General features: G+C 36.7%; 1 protein-coding gene across 4 annotated transcripts in view; it reads right to left on the bottom strand.

Moving 5' to 3' along the window:
• The window catches only part of CDK13 (cyclin dependent kinase 13), a 125,734-nt gene that overhangs the window by 83,531 nt on the left and 21,270 nt on the right, over positions 1-20,933 (bottom strand). For all 4 annotated transcript variants that reach the window (XM_027539167.1, XM_027539170.1, XM_027539168.1 and 1 more), the window contains exons 2-4: positions 7,261-7,920; positions 1,823-1,993; positions 298-437 (exon numbers count right to left, since the gene is read on the bottom strand). In XM_027539167.1, the coding sequence (XP_027394968.1) occupies positions 298-437; positions 1,823-1,993; positions 7,261-7,920 (971 nt within the window). The remainder of the gene's footprint in view (positions 1-297; positions 438-1,822; positions 1,994-7,260; positions 7,921-20,933) is intronic.

The following is a 20,933-nucleotide window of genomic DNA, read 5'->3' as shown; positions in this document are numbered from 1 at the left end:
TGATTATTAACAACATAAAATTTTACTGAACAAAAAAATCTAAATCCCCCCATATTACACAACATAAATACTAAAAAAAAAAATTTTTTAACATATATATGTATACACCTTGTTACCTGAACTCATATCTTAACGTTAGTCTATATATAAAATGAAACCAAAAACAAGATGAAACAAGAGCATGATAAATTCAAGTTTAACTTTTTCCTGAAACTTCCTCAAGTTATACATTAGAAGAGAAACACAAATTAAGTACATTCCATAGACCCAAAGATCCAAAATACTTGGCATTCTTACCAGTGTCTTTATCCCTGGCCTTGTAAACTTGTCCATAGGTGCCTTCTCCAATAATTCCGATGATATCAAATTTATCCACGCAGCGTTTTCCCCAGTCAATATCTTTCTCTTTGATTTCACCAAAGCGAGGCCCACATATTCTATCAAATATAGTTCTGAAGTTTTTATATACAATCAAGCAAACTGAATAAACTATTTAATACGCAGTATCCACCCTCCACCCAATTTTAAATCTTTTATTTCCCCTCACCTTTGTATATTAGTGATCATCTAAGACAAGTAACACTATGAGTTGGTACTATAAATCTTCATGAAAGTCAAGTTATTATTTCTGCATACTGACTTTCCTTCTGTAGACTAACAGAATAGGAAAGAGAAGTAAAGTGTTTATGAAGGACTTTCAGAAATACAATGTAATTTTTCAGTGAGTGGACCAAAGCAACACCAGTCCAAAGAGTCAAAGCTCTCTAATCAACCACCAGAGTGTTTTCTTTTTCCTTCACTGACAACAAATCTATACGTACTTGCTTTCAAAAGTCAAGTTTAAAAATCCGAAAATTACCACAGATCTAACTATAAAGCATATTAACATATAAAGCATATTGAGACTTATGGCTCAATAAAACTATCTTAAAAACAGAAGCACCAGAAAGACTTCAGTCAAGAGAATATAGAAATATTAATATAATCATCCCTTAGGAATCCACACTTTTTAAAAAGTGTGCATTATGTATACAACAAATATTTGACACTCATCAAGAAGATATGTAACTCTGTAGTATTTTAATATTCTGGCAGGTAATAGTATTTAAGTAATTAAGCTACAATACTCAAGGAGAGACTATTTTAAAAGTTTTCTAGCTTTCTACTCTACACTAGAAAATCACTTCATATTCTTATACTAGACACTACCTGAAACAGCAATTCTAAAATCAGATCTAACTCAAAGGCTTACTCACACTTTTCTTTGGTTAAGTTAAAAAAAAAAAAAAAGGAATCGTTCTCTTCTCCTTAACTGACGAACAGGTTACAAGGGAAAGAGTTATCTCTAGGCACTTACTTGAAGCTAATTTAGGATACAGATTTCAAACCTTCTTCCACTCCACCTCTTGCAAAATGAAGAATATATTAGTTATGGGAGCAAATGGAGCTAAAAGGAAAGGAAAACATAGCAGCTTGCCCATTTCTAATTTTGTTTGGGCTCACTGAATGCTGACTTCCACCTTGCCCAATTTCAATATTTCTGTCTTTAAATATATTAATTATAGAAGTTTTCTTCAACACATATAATATCCCAAGAAATCAATACATTACAAACTGAGAAAAAATTGTGGTTTTATTAGTCACTTTAAGTAAGAACTCAGGCAATTATGAAAAAAATTTTCAAAGCTCCAATAAAATTTATTCATATACTTAAGCTGAAAAAATACACTTTTTTAAAGTCTTAATTTTATATTTTATAATTTTTTTTCTGATGATAATCATCTCTGGCCAATTTAAGAGCAGGTAGAAAGCAAGCACATACTTAGGCCTCCTTTTATTATGTAACTGTGTTGCTGTTTTCTTTTCCTCTGGACTCTTTGAGAGATCATCTCCTCCTGGTAGCTCAGGGGGCAGTGGTAAATCAGCAAGTAGACATCGCAGTTTCTTTTCTACTTCTTTTTTAACCGCTTTTACTGAAATATTTCCTCGCAAGCTAAAAAGGAATCATGAATAAACACAGAGTTTATTTCACTGAGAAATAAAAATACATTTATGAAATATGCAATGGCAAAAGACTAGTTTACTTTCCAGCTATATTCAACTGCAAAATACAAAATTTAGGAATAAAAATGATACAGAATTATATTTTAAAAAAATGGAAAACTAAGAAAAATATGGAATTCAGTTACTAATAATGTATGAATATTGGTTCATTAATTGTAACAAATGTACCATACTAAAAACACTGTTAGATGTTAATAATGAAACCAAGTGCAAGGTATATGGTAACCCTCTGTAATATCACTGTAAATTTTTGTAAATACTAAAACTGTTCTTTAAAAATGTTTCTTTTTTAATGATACAGAATTACTATAAAACTATAAATTAAAACTTAAAGCCAAGCAGTCATGCTTTACAGGAAAATTCATTAGTTTTAAAGCATTTGGTTTGATTCTGGTAGAGAGAGAAAAAGCCATTTTGTTGTAAGAAATAAACCACATGCTATTATTTATCTTGCCTATTTAAATAACCCCAGGGAACTAATTTAGGGCTTCCCAGGTAGGTCAGTAGAAAAGAATCCACCTGCCAATGCAGAAGATGCAAGAGACCTAGGTTTGATCCATGGGTCAGGAAGATCCCCTGGAATAGTAAATGGCAACCCACTCCAGTATTCCTGCCTGGAAAATTCCATACACAAAGGAACCTGGAGGGCTACAGCCCACAGGGTGGCAAAGAGTCACACAGGCCTGAGCACACACACAAAGAACTGATTTAGCTTCATTCCTTTTCCGAATACATTTTTCTTGAATTGGACAATGATTCTTTTTTTTAAAGTTTTTTTAAGATTCTAGTTTATCAGAATTACAGTTGAAAATTAAGCTCAGTTTTATACTTTTTATGAATATATTAAGGGCTCTGATTTTTTTAAGTATATGTTAACCTGGTAATTATTTTAAACCTCCCAGACATTACAAATATAACACATTGGAATAGAATCTTAAAATGATAATAAAATTTGGACTTCACATACTTCCATTTTATATATAGAATTTTATTTATTTATTTTTGGTTGTGCTGGGTCTTTGTTGCTGCATGCAGTTTTCTCTACTTGCGGCAAGCGGGGGCTACCCTGTTGTTGCGGTCCACAGGCTTCTCATTGCAGTGGCTTCTCTGATTGCAGAGCACAGACTCTAAGGTGCTTAGGCTCGGTAGCTGCAGCTCCCAGGCATAGAGCACAGGCTCCATGTTGTGGCACGCAGGCTCAGCAGCTCTGTAGCATGCAGGAGTTTCCCTATCAGCGATTGAACACTGTCTCCTGCACTGGCAGGTGGATTCTTTACCACCGAGCCAGTAGAGAAGCCTTACTTCATATACTTTCATGACAGTTATGAGTCCCAGAATTTAAAAAATCTAGTGAAACTAAACTGCTGTAGTCAGAAATGACTACTGATGTTAACAACTTGTCATTTTACTTAATTATCACTTCTCCTACTTACGTTGAACATTAATATTATTGTACAATAAATATATGGATCTTTTAATACCATCTGATAAAAACTATCAATAAAATTATGACTTTTCTTCACAACACCAAGTTACTTACTAGAAGGTAACCTCTAATAGGGAAAAAAAGCTCAAAAGGAAATTGGATTGCAGTTTTATTTCTATAGTAATGGTGTCATGCAACCTACTTTTCAATTTTAATGTCCCACCATTTAACAAATATTCACTGTACATATCCATGTGCTAGGTGTTACATAAAACACTACAGTTTAACAAGAGAAAAAAATTCACAAAAACATTAAGATTCAGTTCTTCTCAGAAAGCAGCTTTCAGTCTTTTGGAAGACATCAGTAAGCAGCAGGATACAGTACTACACACACTGATTTCCAGAGTAATATAGGAAAGGGTAGCCAACTCAAGACTGAAAGACAGTAAAAGCTTTTTTCTAGAAAAAGTATCACTTGAACTGTCTGAAAATAAATCTATTTAAAATAATTTATTTAGAGAACTGTAGTCTCTAACTCATAATTAGACTTTAGTCAAAAATTCGCTTGTACAAAAACAACATGAGGGAGGAGAGTAGAAGTCTTATTTTACTTACAATTTAGCATGTAAAAGACTGCCTATATTCAAATACATCATTATATGAACTATTAAATTCAGCAAGGCTCCAAGACTTAAGAGAAATGAAATATTACTTCCCAAGAATAACACTATATAATTTAAAATATATTAGCACTGAATACTTGCAATAACCAAATAGGATATGTAATGATTTTTTTTTGTTTCCATATACTACAGTAACAAAAAACAATAAAATGCCTTAACAAGAAATGTATAAGATCAAGAGAAGAAAATTAAAACATGACTGATAAACATAAAACTAGACAAGAATGAAGAAAGAAATGATGTTTTCATATGGGAAGTTCCAATTCTGTACAGCTGTCAGTCTCCAAATTAATCACTGCATTTAATCAAGTCCCAAACAAAAAATCAAGCAAGAGAAATCAAATGATTTAAAATTTATCTAAGAATAAAGGAAAAAATACCAACACTGGGCCCAAATTCATTCACAGCAGCATTGAAGTTGAGGCTGAAGGGTTGGGTTGTTCACTAAGCAGTCATTTACTCCATCCCTTCACTTTTACATTACCTGCCCGTGTCTAATTTTTATATATGGCACCAGAAATCAGTGAGATAGAGTATTCAATAAATGATGTTAGCAACAACTGATCTATTAGTCCACAAGGTGGTGGACGAGAGTGGACAATCAGACCATGTCTTTCTCCCACGTACAATAAACAGAAACAAATATCTGTGAGATGTGAATCAACCTTTAAAAACTTTTTAAACCTGTAAGTTTTAATGGAAAAATGACAGATCCAAATACATTCAAAATGGAAAACATTCACACAGCCAAAACAAGTTAAGTCTCAAAGACAAGCAACACACTCTGACAGGCACAGATCAAGATCCTAACATAAGGGGTACCTATAAATCAATTAAAAAAATAATAATAATCTTAAGGAAAAGTCAGCATAAGACCTGAACAAGCAATTCACTGGAAAAAATAAATAGCCAACAAATGTTCAGAAAGATGCTATATCTCAATAATCAGAAAAAGGCAAAATTAATCACATATTTTAAAGATTTTCAATATTTCAAAATTGGCAATATTTAGTGATACTGAAAACATTTTATATATTTGGCTACATAAATTGACACACAATCCTACTAAGACACAATTTGGTAGTTTCTATCAAATCTTTAAATGTGGATATTTGACCACATAACTATCCACATAAATTGCTCATGTGTACATAAAATATTAATGTATAAGGAGTGTTTAATAGAAAACAATTATAAATCTAAATATCCATTAATCAACAGCAGAATAATTAATAAGAAAGTGATGCATCCACTTCCATGTGTTGGAATACTGAATCTATCTCTACCAACATGGAAAGATCTCCAATACATTAAATTTCAAAAGAAGAGAGGAAGAATATTATTATAACTGGTATGATCCTCATTTTTTAAAAAAGATGATTAGATGTATACATATAGTTAACAGTCCATCTTATGATTTCAGAGAGAAATAGATTCCAGGGCTGGGAGAGAAAGTTCAAAGTGAGTTTTTTTTGGATGGGAAGCAAGACTGCACTCCAAAATAAAAGGGGTCATATCAAAAGGACAAAGAAGTTGGCTTAAAGGAGCTCCCACTCGCCAAATTTCAGACAATCATATTTGGAACAACAAAAAGAAGAGTGGCTGTAACTGGTGTTAAATCAATCTTTGGCCACATATGTCAGTAGTAGTACTCAAGAGTCTTAAAAAAGTTCTATATCCTTGAAACATACAAAAACATTCAAAGCAAAAAAGAGCAGAGACACAATAAAAAAAGAAGACAGCAAAGAAGGAGAGTCAAAAAAAATTTTAATGACCAAGTATGGAATGTGCCACCATCTTATTAAAAACAGATGCACAAAGAATACCCTTCTTAATAAGCAGTCACCACCTGGGCACATATCCTGAATTCTTACCAGTAAAATTTACCCCTATAGCACATATGAAGAGTAAAGTAGAGAATACCTAGTCTCACTGGTCCAGAATCACTAGATTCTCAGCAACAGGCTTATTTTCTTACTGATGAAGTGACTCAGTTCTAGACTCATGCCTCTCTGTGCTGGGCAACTTATTCCAGCACTCATCAAAACTATAAATCATTACTGTTATGTCCCTTCAGTGTTCCTAACAAAAACAGTCAAACCTGCAAATATCACAATTAGAAATAGTATAACTAGATAACACCTGATTAAACTGGATGGGGTCCCTTCAGCAACATTTCTGATTGTACTAAAAATACAAAAGGGCATGAAATTATAATTTATTTTTGTTTAAATTACAAAACTTTCATAAAGCTAGCCAAAGTGAGTGCTTGAAAGACCTGCCCACATGGCATTTTTATCAACTAGTTTTCAAATTCCCTAAAGATGCCAGCTAGAAAAATTGCCCATAGAGTTGTTTTTTTAACAAAAAGGGGAGTAGGAGTTATAATTTCTTCATAAAAATAAAAATGAAAAAGGTCAAGTCAATAGGCAAATCACAAGCAGCAGCAAGTTTCCATCCGAGCACAAGTTGAGAAACATTCCTAGGACTGCGTTTACATTTAGTCATTCTTACCTTCATCCTCTTTAAACTGTTTCAAAATAAAGTACTAGCTACACCCCCAACAACAGAAATTTATAAATAATTTAAAGGAAAGCATTAATACATTATGACATTTCTGTAACATGTAATTAATCTCTAGCTGCAAAAAATTAAGTCAATAAAAAACTAAAAAATCATATATTCATAAAGGGACCTTTATAAGGCCAGTGAAAACACTTAGAAATAAGCAAGATAATATGATATTATCACCCAGGACAGATTCTATTATAAAATGTCCTGTCTCTGATAACATCAAAGAATATCAGCCAAAGAAAATACTGACATTTCTAATTTCCAAACTCAAACTGAAACATACATTATATCCCATGACAATGGCAATTTTTACCTGGAATTCTTAGCATAAGCTATAATTTTTTCATCCTATAAGCAATGTGCTTCATTTTAAGTTGTATACCATAAAGAAAATTAATTCACTTACTAAACAGTCTTTCATAAAGTTTCTTGAGGGAGGGGTCAAATAATCTGTCATTTCAAACTGAGATTTCTGTTTCTTTAACCAGTCACAACAAACCTTTTTGCACTCACCTATCGGCATCTTTATCTTCAGGCAGCATGGGAGGCAAAGGTAAGGGTGGTAAGGTAGAGGTCACTAAAGCCACGTGTTGCTCCTTCTCCTTGGCTCCTATGCTTGGTGTAAGTGGTTTCGTTTTCTCTTTAAGAGATACTGGTTCCTCCTTTGTAGCAGCAGATTTACTCTCCTTTCCAACTACAACTGCTTTCTTGGTGGCTTTATCTACAATCAAATTATTATCCACTTTTGTTACCTGAAGAGGTGGCTTTGTTTTTGCCTTGTCATTTTTTAAAGTTCCACCGCTTGAGGGAGAAGGTGCATGCTCAGTTTTAAGTTTCTTCACATCCTTCACATGGTTGGTTTGTGATGCACTGGCACCAGTTTCTGTGTTCCCCTTGGTAGGTGTAGAAGTGCTGGCAGCTTTGGCAGCTTTGGCAGCAGCCTCAGCAGCCTTGGCTGCTTCTGCGGCCTTAGCGGCCTCTGCAGCGCGTGCTGCCTCTGCAGCTCGTGCTTTCTTATTCTTGTTCAATTCAGCTGCCAGGCTACTCTTCAGAGTTAGTGTGCTAGGAGAAATGCTAGAATGACGACTTCTGGATCTAGACAATCTATGCCTGCTACGGGATCTTGAATGCCTAGATGAATATGGGCTTCTGCTTCGTGATTTGGCAGACCGTCTGGTGGAAAATAATTAAGATTTAGTCAGTAATTCAGAAAAGTTCAATTTGCAATATACAAAACTGCTAACTTGAGCCTGTAAATTAAATAGTAAGTATTTAATTTCAAAATCACAATACAGTTTTTGTGAGAGAATTTTTAAAAAAATAAAAAGTGCTTTTAAGTAAAATATCATCTAGTGGCTATACATTTCCTGAAAACAGAGTGAATGCTTGATTCTGGTCTGGTCTACTAATGCTCAAAGGTAAAGCTGGATTAAAGCTGGATGAGAAGAAATACAGTAAGAATTAGGAGCAAAAAATATGAAAATACAATCACTGCTGTCTCAAGAAAATAGAAGCAGTCACTAAGGATACATCAATGGTAGACGTGGGAGAGTGAAGTCTGACCAGTCTTTCACCAGGGAGATAATTTCTGCATCTCAAAAGCAGTTCATCCATAAGTTCAGAAGCAAGCAGTGCTCTGTCTACACCAAGAATGAAAAGAGTGAAACTTCTCATTTGACAGTAAGTAAAAAAAGTCTAAATCCTGGGAACTACTGAACAATGACTGTTCACTTCTCAAAAATCATTGAAGTAAAGAAAAAGTCGCTCCATCGTATCCAACTCTTTGCGACACCATGGACTATACGGACCATGGAATTCTGCAGGCCACAACACTGGAATGGGTAGCCTTTCCCTTCTCCAGGGGTTCTTCCCAACCTAGGGATCAAACCCAGGTCTTCCACATTGCAGTCGGATTCTTTACCAACTGAACCACAGGGAAGCCCAAGAAACTGGAGTGAGTAGCATATCCCTTCTCCAGCAGATCTTCCCAACCCAGGAATCGAACCAGGGGTCTCCTGCATTGCAGGTGGATTCTTTAAAACTGAGCTAACAGGAAAGCCCCCAAAATCACTGGGAAACACAAATACTAATGTATATTCAAAAGTATGGTGGCAATCAAAGTTCTTATGAAACAAATGCAGCACGGCAACAAGAGAAATAAAGCTGAGCTTTTCAAATTCACACCTTATCAAAACTTCTAAAAAATACAAGACCAAGGCACTACTGCAGTACCTTGTTACGGCTCACTTAATGACCACATCAACCCCAGTAAAGTATCTGCAGTTTAGAGATAAGAAATTGAATCTAAAAGTTTACCTTAAGTCAGTCCCCCTCTGATTAGTAGTTGTCCTGGTTATTATCTTACTGCCATTACCCCATCCCTCCAATATTCCTCTGCCCCACTCTGCGCCGAAAGGAAGCAGACCTGAACAGCACCTCCTCAGTTCCAGTGCTGTCCATCACTGGCAGAGAAAAGCTGGATTACTTCTTTCCAATTCCCTCCTTCTTACTGGTCATATTTTCTGACAGACGCTGTGTCCCTTTATCACCCATGGCTCCTGTCAGGTACCCACTTCTTCACAGCTCTCACTAGGCTCTAATGACTCTATGCCTTCCTTGCCCTTTCAAGCTTCCCTCTGTAACCAGTGAAAACACATCCTTTGTCATTTTCGTACTCCATCCCTATCCCTGTTCTCCTCCTGAACCATCTGAGCTGGATTCAGTCATCTTCTAGAACCCAACTGCATGCCAGGTATTAAAACCAGACCTTTTGATTCTGAACTAGGTAAAGTCACATTCAACACATTAACACACTACTGCTCAACATTCAGAACACTAAGATCATGGCATCCGGTCCCATAACTTCAGGGCAAATAGATGTGGAAACAGTGGCTGACTTTACTTTGGGGGGCTCCAAAATCACTGAGGATGGTGATTACAGCCGTGAAATTAAAAGACGCTTACTCCTTGGAAGGAAAGTTATGACCAACCTAGAATGCATATTAAAAAGCAGAGACATTACTTTGTCAACAAAGGTCCGTCTAGTCAAGGTTAAGATTTTTCCAGTGGTCATGTATGGATGTGAGAGTTGGACTATAAAGAAAGCTGAGCACCGAAGAATTGATGCTTTTGAACTGTGGTGCTGGAAAAGACTCTTGAGAGTCCCTTGGACTGCAAGGAGATCCAACCAGTCCATCCTAAAGGAGATCAGTCCTGGGTGTTCATTGGAAGGGCTGATGTTGAAGCTGAAACTCCAATACTTTGGCCATCTGATGCAAAGAACTAACTCATTTGAAAAGACCCTGATGCTGGCAAAGATTGAGGGCAGGAGGAGAAGCGGACAACAGAGGATGAGATGGTTGGATGGCATCACTGACTCAATGGACATGGGTTTGGGTGGACTCTGGGAGTTGGTGATGGACAGGGAGGCCTGGCGTGCTGCAGTTCATGGGGTTGCAAAGAGTCGGACATGACTGAGTGACTGAACTGAACTGATGGAGACAGTTCTTACTGAAATCAAAATATTGGGATTCAGTAAAAAAAAGCAAAGAAACTCCTAAGAACCTATAATTAAAATGGGAAGAGAAAAGGAAGAACTGGAAATTTTTGTTTATAACTGGCATTCATGTTATTATATAATATATAATATATATTATGAATACATTTTACAATTCTAGTATGAAGACAAATAATGGTTAGATTTAGGATAAACTCAATACAAATTCAACTTCTCCCTCGTTCTTTCAGAAACATTTTAAAATGTACAGAGGGCCAATTAGTGTTCAGTGCTGAGCTAGTGTTTCAAACTCTATACTTTGAGGTAAAAGGGAATATTGGTTTAGAAAACACTTTAACAGTTATGGTTAAATACTCATATACATCAATCATTAAAATCATAAATGAGCTTTTAACTATTTATGGAAATGAGGGAAATGTTTGGTTAAATATAAACTAATAAGCTGGTTATAAACTATCTCAGATAACTTTAATGTAAGAGCCAAAAGTGTCATATTATGAAACATGCAGCCACACTTTTAATTTCCTCTGCCTTCAGAATCTTGGACCTCAAAGTAAGTCTGCTATGCCATGATTGTATGCCCTCATCAGATACTGAGCAGAAGAAGAAAGGCACACAGCAGGAGACAGCAAAGAAACTGTCATCTCATCAGAGGTAATAGCACAGAACTTTTCTTAAATTAACTTTCCTATACTTGTTGTCAGTTCCATATAGATAGAAATTATACGTAAGGACGGAGGTTCGTGACATTGTACAGGGGACAGGTCAAGATCATCCCCATGGAAAAGAAATGCAAAAAAGCAAAATGGCTGTCTGAGAAGGCCTCACAAATAGCTGTGAAAAGAAGAGAAGCAAAAAGCAAAGGAGAAAAGGAAAGATATATGCATCTGAATGCAGAGTTCCAAAGAACAGCAAGGAGAGATAAGAAAGCCTTCCTCAGCGATCAATGCAAAGAAATAGAGGAAAACAACAGAATGGAAAGACTAGAGATCTCTTCAGAAAATTAGAGATACCAAGGGAACATTTCATGCAAAGATGGGCTCGATAAAGGACAGAAATGGTATGGACCTAACAGAAGCAGAAGATATTAAGAAGAAGTGGCAAGAATACTCAGAAGAACTGTACAAAACAGATCTTCACGACCCAGATAATCACGATAGTGTGATCACTGACCTAGAGCCAGACATCCTGGAATGTGAAGTCAGGTGGGCCTTAGAAACCATCACTACAAACAAAGCTAATGGAGGTGATGGAATTCCAGTTGAGCTATTTCAAATCCTAAAAGATGATGCTGTGAAAGTGCTGCACTCAATATGCCAGCAAATTTGGAAAACTCAGCAGTGGCCACAGGACTGGAAAAGATCACTTTTCATTCCAATCCCAAAAAAAGGCAATGCCAAAGAACCCTCAAACTACCGCACAATTGCACTCATCTCACACGCTAGTAAAGTAATGCTCAAAATTCTCCAAGCCAGGCTTCAGCAATATATGAACTGTGAACTTCCAGATGTTCAAGCTGGTTTCAGAAAAGGCAGAGGAACCAAAGATCTAATTGCCAACATCCGCTGGATCATGGAAAAAGCAAGAGAGTTCCAGAAAACATCTATTTCTACTTTATTGACTATGACAAAGCCTTTGACTGTGTGGATCATAATAAACTATTGAAAATTCTGAAACAGATGGGAATACCAGACCACCTGACCTGCCTCTTGAGAAACCTATATGCAGGTCAGGAAGCAACACTCAGAACTGGACATGGAACAACAGACTGGTTCCCAATCAGAAAAGGAGTATGTCAAGGCTGTATATTGTCACCCTGCTTATTTAACTTATATGCAGAGTACATCATGAGAAATGCTGGACTAGAAGAAACACAAGCTGGAATCAAGACTGCCGGGAGAAATATCATAACCTCAGATATGCAGATGACACCACCCTTATGGCAGAAAGTGAAGAGGAACTAAACAGCCTCGTGATGAAAGTCAAAGAGGAGACTGAAAAAGTTGGCTTAAAGCTCAACATTCAGAAAACGAAGATCATGGCATCTGGTCCCATCACTTCATGGGAAACAGATGGGGAAACAGTGGAAACAGTGTCAGACTTTTATTTTGGGGGGCTCCAAAATCACTGAGGATGGTGATTGCAGCCATGAAATTAAAAGACGCTTACTCCTTGGAAGGAAAGTTATGACCAACCTAGAATGCATATTAAAAAGCAGAGACATTACTTTGTCAACAAAGGTCCGTCTAGTCAAGGTTAAGATTTTTCCAGTGGTCATGTATGGATGTGAGAGTTGGACTATAAAGAAAGCTGAGCACCGAAGAATTGATGCTTTTGAACTGTGGTGCTGGAAAAGACTCTTGAGAGTCCCTTGGACTGCAAGGAGATCCAACCAGTCCATCCTAAAGGAGATCAGTCCTGGGTGTTCATTGGAAGGGCTGATGTTGAAGCTGAAACTCCAATACTTTGGCCACCTCATGCAAAGAGTTGACTCATTGGAAAAGACCCTGATGCCGGGAGGGGTTGGGGGCAGGAGGAGAAGGGGACGACAGAGGATGAGATGGCTGGATGGCCATCACTGACTCTATGGACATGAGTCTGAGTGAACTCCGGAGCTGGTGATGGACATGGAGGCCTGGCGTGCTGCAACTCATGGGGTCACAAAGAGTCGGACATGACTGAGCAACTGAACTGAAATGAACGGAACTGAAACTTTACTTAAGAAAACAAAGATAAAACCCCAACACAAGTAACTCCTCTAGCATATCGATTAGTCTCTTCTGCCAAGAATCTGTATAATGAAATTATCGGAAAGACAAAAAATGTTTGATTTATAAAAATCGTATTTCAGAAAAGATGTTTTTATGGTATTGGATCTCTGTACCAAATGAAGTTCTTCTAGACACACTCTCCTTTCTTATCCAATTCTATATTGCTTCAAAGTTTTCTTAACTTTTGCAATTTTCTTCTAGACACACTCTCCTTTCTTATCCAATTCTATATTGCTTCAAAGTTTTCTTAACTTTTGCAATTTTCTATCCTAGTAAACTTGTATCCTCTAAGATGTTTCATATTTGGTAATAAGTATCAATTATGTATTTACTGTTTATGTGCATGCATGCTAAGTCTCTTCAATTGTGTCTGACCTTTTGCGATCCCATGGACTATAGCCCACCAGGCACCTCTGTCCATGGGATTCTCCAGACAAGAATACTGGAGTGGGTTGCCATGCCCTCCTCCAGGGGATTTCCTGACCCAGGGATGGAACCTTCGTCTCCTGCACTGCAGGCAAATTCTTTATCACTGAACCACCGAGGGAAATCCTCACCGTTTATAACAACACATTTGGGGAATCTAAAATTAAATAAAAACACAAAACTCAAGTTTAGGTCTTTTTTTTTTTTAAACTGATGATCTAATACTTCAGTCAAAGTAAAGAGGCTGAGAGAGAAGTGGCTCAATATAAAGTGGATCGAATTAGAGAAGTAAGATGATATAATGAATTATATCATGTTACAAAAAGAACTTAAATGGATGATAGACAGCAATTCCATGTTTTACAAATATGGTTTTTCTTTTTAAAAATGGTTTTTCTAATTTTTTGCACTGTAAAATTTACAGTGAACACATATTACCTGTTTCTTGTTTGCTTTTAATGTTTTATAAGAGCTTACAGAATCTCTTTAGGCGTCCCAAATTCATACAACACAAAGCAGAACTAGGATTTAAAAAAAAAAAACCAACTGGTTAGTGCTCACTGTTAACTAGATTAGAGTTTCTTAAAGAGCATGGTGTACTGTTCACTTCACTATGTCACCCAATCTTTCCAAGACTCTAGGTCTTCTGAAATTGTATGTAATTAGCAAAGAATGATTCTTAAAAACTTTTACCGTAATAATATGAAATCCCTCATTACATATAATACAGAACAGCAGTATCCAAAAGAACTTTCTGGGATGGTGGAAATGGTCTAGACATTTGATGTCTATTAGAGTAGTAACTATTCACAATATTGAAAGTGAAAGTCACTCAGTCGTGTCAGATTCTTTGTGACCCCATGGAATAGTTCATGGACTTCTCCAAGCCAGAATACTGGAGTGGGTTGTTCCCTTCTCCCAGGGTTCTTCCCAACCCAGGGATCAAACCCAGGTCTCCCGCATTGCAGGGGGATTCTTTCCCAGCTGGCTGAGCCACCAGGGAAGCCCAAGAATACTGGAGTGGGTAGCCCACCCCTTCTCCAGCAGATCTTTCTGACCCAGGAATTGAACCGGCATCTCCTGAATTACAGGCAGATTCTTTACCAGCTGAGCTACCAGGGAAGAACCCATTCACAATATTATTTTGGCCTAATTTTACATGCTAGTAGCTTATTTTACATGCTAGTAGCTATGTCCATTCAAAAACTTGTCTCTAAGCCCCCTAAAAAGGTATGAAATGCTTCCCATGCAAGAATGGTTCAACATATACGTGAATTAAGAAATGTGATACATCACATTAATAAAATAAAGGATAAAAATCATGTGTTTGATAAAACTCAACATCCCTTTATTATAAAAATTAAACATTATGGTTACTGGGTGAAAGGGAGGAGAGACAGATAAATTGGGAGACTGGGATTCACACATACATGCTATTATATATAAAATACATAACAAATAAGGACTATATAGCACAGAAAACTCTACTTAATATTCTACAATAACCTACATGAGAAAAGAATGGAAAAAGAGTAGATACACATATATGTATAACTAACTGATTTTGTTGTACAGCAGAGAGTAACACAGCAGTGTAAATCAACTATACTCCAGTAAAAACTTTTAAAAATAAAAACTAAACAGACTGGACACAGAGGGACATACCTCAACACAATAAAGGCCATACATGACAACCCACAAATAACATTATACTCAACAGTGAAAAGCTGAAAACTTTTCCTCTAAGATCAGGAACAAAATAAAGATACCCATTCGTACCACTTTCAACCAACATAGTATTGGAAGTCCTAGTCCGAGCAACTGGGCAAGAAAAAGAAATAAAAGACATCAAAATAAGAAAGGAAAAACTGTCTTGTTTGCAGAAAACGTGATCTTATAGACAGAAAAACCTTTAAAGACCCCACCAAAAACCTGTCAGAATATTCAGTTCAGGAAAGGTGCAGGATCCCATCATGGATCACTGCCTTGTGGTGGTGAAGGGGCTTGCATAACTCAATGAAGCAATGAGCCATGCCATGCAAGGCAGACAGGTCACAGTGAGAGATCTAACAAAACTTGATCTACTGTAGAAGGGAATGGCAAACCACTCCAGTATTCTTGCCATGAGAACTCCATAAACAGTATAAAAAGGCACAAAGGTATGACACCAAAAGATGAACCATGCCCCCCACCCAGGTTGGAAGGTGTCCAACATGCTACTGGGGAAGACTGGAGGACAATTACTAATTGCTCCATAAAGAATGAAGCGGCTGGGTGAAAGTACAAATGATCCTCAGTTGTGAATGTGTCTGGTGGTGAAAGTCAAATCCGATGCTGTAAAGAACAATACTGCATAGGAACCTTGAAGGTTAGGTTGATGAATCAAGATAAATTGGACGTGGTCAAGCAGGAAATGGCAAGAATAAACATTGATATACCATCACCAAGTCAATGGAGATGAACTTGGGCAAACTCCAGGAAACAGTGAGGGACAGGGAGCCCTAATGTGCTGCAGTCCATGGGGTTGCAAAGAGTTGGACACGACTTAGTGACTGAACAACAACAACAAAGTTGCAGGATACAAAATCAGTATTAAAAAAAAATCAGTTGTCCTTCTACACACTAACAATGAACTATTAGAAAAACTAAGTAAGAAAACAATCCCTTTTAAATAGCATCAAAAAGAATGAACCAATCAGGAATAAATTTAACCAAGGAGATGAAAGAAATTGAAAAAGAAATAAATGGAAACATCTGTGCTCATGGACTGGAAGAATTATTAAATCATCCATACTCCTCAAAGTAGTCTACAAATTCAATGCAACCCCCATTAAAATTCCAATGGCATTTTTCACAAAAATTGGGGAAAAAATACTAAAATTCATATGGAACCACAAAAGACCCTGAATAGCACAAACATTCTTGAAAAAGAAGAACAGAGCTGGAGACATCAACTTTCTGATTTCAAACTATATTACAAAGTTACAGTAATCAAAATAATTGATTACTGTATTGGTAATTGTATTGACATAAAAACAGAGATTCAAACTAACAGCACAAAATGGAGAGTCCAGAAATAAACCCTTGCATATATATGGCCAATTGATTTTCTACAAAGGAGTCAAGAATACACAACAAAGAAAGAATGATCTCTTCAATAAATGGTGTGGGAAAACTAAATGACCATATGCAAAAAAATAAAACCGGACCTTTATTTTATACCACACACAAAAATCAACTCAAAATGGATAGAGACTTGAAGATAAGATCTGAAACCATAAAATTCCTAGAAGAAAAATAGGGGGTAAACGCCTTGATATTGGTCTTGGCAATGGTTTATCAAAAGCAAAAACAAACACATGGGACTACATCAAAATTATGCATAGCGTAACTTATGTATAACAATCTTACATTTCTTATGCACAACAAAAGTTATGCATAGCAAAGGAAACCACCAAAAAACAAAAAGTCAACCTATACAGCATGGGAAAAAATGTTCTTGATAAGGGGTTTATATACAAAATACATAAGGAACTCATACAACTCAGAGAGCAAAAAAATCAAATAACCCAATTTAAAAGTGGGCAAAACAGACTTCCTGGCAGTCCAGTGGTTAAGTCTCCATGCTTCCATAGCAGGGAGTGCAGACTTGATCCCTGGTCAGGGAACTAAGATCCCACATGCCACTCTGCGCAGCCGAATAATTAATTATAAAAAGCATTTATTTAAAAAAATGTGGGCAAAGGACTTGAAGAGATTTTGCAACACATCCAAATGGCTAACAGGTACCTGAAAAGGTGCTTAGTATCACTAATCATCAAGGAAACACAATTCAAAACCACAATGAGAAGGTATCACACATCTGCTTGAATGTCTACAATCAGAAAGGTGCAAAACACTGAATGCTGGTGAGAATGTAGAGAAAAGGGAACCTCAGTACACTGACGGTAGGAATGCAAACTGATACAACCACCACAGAAATCATATGGAAGCACATCTAGAAGTCAAAAATACAACTACCAGCAATCCACTTCTGGGTATATTCAAAGGAAATGAAATTACTACCTCAAGAGGTATCTGTACAGACATACCCAAAGCACCACAAAAAGCAAATTTACAATAAAGCAAGTCACACAAATGTTTTGGTTGCCCAGTGCATATAAAAGCTATGTTATACTATACTGTTGTCTATTAAGTGTGCAATAGCATTATTTCTAAAACAAATACATACCTCAATTTTAAAAACTACTGTTGTTGGTACCTCAACATAATAAAGGCCATGTACAACAAACCCAAGCAAACATTCTTCTCAATGGTGAAAAACTGAAACCATTCCCTCTAAGATGAGGAACAACACAAGGGTGGCCACTCTCTCCACTATTATTCAACAGTTTTGGAAGTGCTACCCAAGCAATTACAGGAGAAAAAGAAATAAAAGGCATCCAGGTTGGAAAAGAAGTAAAACTCTCACTGTCTGCAGATAACACGATACTATACATAGAAAGCCCTAAAGATACCACCAGAAAATTACTAAGAGCTAATCAATGAATTTAGTAAAGGTAGAGGACACAAAACTAATACACAGAAATCCCTTGCATTCCTATATGCTAACAACGAAAAAGCAAAAGAGAAATTAAGGAAACAATCCCATTCACTACTGCAAACAAAAAGGATAAAATACCTAAGAATAAACCTATGTAAGGAGACAAAAGACCTGTATGCAAAAAATGGTAAGACACTGATGATAAAAGAAATCAAAGATGACAAAAACAAACGGAGGGACATACCATGTTCTTGAATTGGAAGAATCAACATTGTGAAAATGACTACCCAAAGCACAAATTCAATGCAATCCCTATAAAATTACCAATGGCATTTCCATAGAAATAGAACAAAAGATTTTTACAATTTGTATGGAAACACAAAAGACCCTGAATAGCCAAAGCAGTTTTGACAAAGAAAAACAACCATCCTGACTTCACACCATACTACAAAGCTACAGCCATCAAGACAGTATGGTACTGGCACAAAAACAGAAATACAGATCAATGTAACAAGAAAGCAAGCCCAGAGATAAACCAACATATCTATGGGCACCTTATCCTTGACAAAGGAGGCAGGAATATACAATGGAGAAAAAAACAATGGAGCTCTTCAGTAAGTGGTGCTAGGAAAACTGGACAGCTATGTGTAAAAACATGAAATTAGAACACTTCCTAACACCATACACAAAAATAAATTCAAAATGGATTAGAGACCTAAATGTAAGGCCAGAAACTATAAAACTCGAAGAGGAAAACACAGGCAGAACACTCTTTGGCATAAATCACAGCAAGATCCTCTGACCCACCTTCTATAGAAACGGAAACAGAAACAAAAACAAACAAGGCCTAACTAAACTTCGGAGCTTTTTGCACAGCAAAGGAAACTAAACACGATGAAAAGACAACTCTCAGAATGGGAGAAAAACTGCAAATGAAACAATTAACAAAGGATTAATCTCCAAATTATGCATGTGACTCATGCAACTCAGTATCAGAAAAACAACCCAATGAAGAAACGAGGAGAAGACCTCAACAGACATTTCTCCAAAGACAACATACAAGTGGCCAATAAACACAAGAAAAAATTCTCAACATTGCTAATTATTAGAGAAATGTAAATCAAAACTACAATGAGGAGTCACCTCACAAATCTACAAACAATATATTCTGGAGAGGATGTGGAGAAAAGGGAACCCTCCTGCACTGCTGGTGGAAAAGTAAAATGATACAGCCACCATGGAGAAGAGCATGGAGATTCCTTAAAATTATGAAACTACTATGTGACCCAGCAATCCCACTACTGGGCATGTACCCTGAAAAAAACACAATTCAAAAAGACACATGCACCCCCAATGTTTACTGCAGCACTACTTACAAGAGCCAGGACACGGAAGCAACCTAGATGTCCGCTGACGGGTGAATGGACAAAGCTGTGGTACATATCTACAATGGAATGTTACTGGGCCATGACAAGGAACAACTGTGAGTCAGCTGAACTGAGGTGGATGAACCTAAAGCCTGTTAATACAGAGTGAAGTTAAGACAGAAAGAGAAAAACAAATATTGTATATTAACAGATACATATGGAATCTGGAAAAATGGTATTGATGAAGCTATTCGCAGGGTAGGAATAGAGACACAGACATAGAAAATAGACGTGTGGACACAGCAAGGGAAGGAGAGGGGGAGATGAACTGAGAGAAAGGCACTGAAGCACTGACATATATGCACTACCACACATGAAACAGACAGCTGGTGGGAAGCTCCTGCGTAACACAGGGAGCTCAGCCCAGAGCTCCGTGATGACCTAGAGGGGTGGGATGGGGGCAGAGGTAAAGTTCAAGAGGGAAAAGATGGCAATTATCCTCCAGTTAAAAATAAATAATATTTTTAAAAAGAATGCTGCTGGGAAAACGGCACCAATAGACTTACTCAATACAGGGGTGCCACAAACTGTCAGTTCAGTTTGTATACAAAAAAACACAAAGAGCCTACAAAGCACAATAAAACAAAATACTCCTATACGCCCAGGTTCACTGCAGTGCTATTCATAGCAGCCAAGATACTAAGTGAAACAACCTAAGTGTTCATGAGCAAATGAACAGATAAGGAAAATGGGGGCATGTGTTTAATATGATGTAGCCTTAAAAAAAAAAGACAGAAATTCTGCCATTTGTGACAACACTGATGAATCTGGAGGATGTTATGCTACTTCTGGAGGAAGTAAGCCAGAGAAAGACAAATACTGCATGATATTACTTATCGCAAGGAGTTGGACACGACTTAGCGACTAAACAACAAGAAAAAATAAAAAAGGTAAAAAAAGGTAAATATGCGAAGTCATGAATGTGTGGAAAGCCTCTCACTATGCATACATATATCAAAACCATCACTGTTGATACCTTGAATATAATTTTATGTTTATTTGTCAATTATACCTCAATAAAACGGGGCGGGGGGTGGGGGAGGACACTTCCCAAAATGAAGAAAAGCACTATATAAACATAATGTGGCATTATTTTTTAAAAAACCAGTCTCTCTCACTCACCCCTTTGGTCACTCAGTCAAAACTCTAAACTCTAAATATTCCTATAAAATTTGCCATGCATTTTATTGTAACAGCGCTATTAACCTTAATAGTACCATTAAATAGTACTATAAAATAGCAGCTGCTTAAATTTATCTCCTTGTTTCAAAACTAATCCATATCTAACCCATACTTACATGCAAAATGAACACCATTCTATAAAATCTGCTGTCGTTCTCTATTTTTAATTTCACCACACTCCTCCACCCACTTACCCAGCTTAAAAGCCTTCCCAGTTTTCTGTTGCCCATTTCACATGCCATTAGTTGCCTGATTTTATGATTCTAACTCAACATTCCCACACATCCACAATTCCCTGCATGTTGCCTACTGCTGCTGTA

The sequence above is a fragment of the Bos indicus x Bos taurus genome, chromosome 4, assembly GCF_003369695.1.
Source record: "Bos indicus x Bos taurus breed Angus x Brahman F1 hybrid chromosome 4, Bos_hybrid_MaternalHap_v2.0, whole genome shotgun sequence".
Classification (NCBI taxonomy): domain Eukaryota; kingdom Metazoa; phylum Chordata; class Mammalia; order Artiodactyla; family Bovidae; genus Bos; species Bos indicus x Bos taurus.
This window is presented reverse-complemented; position numbering and strand designations above follow the sequence as displayed.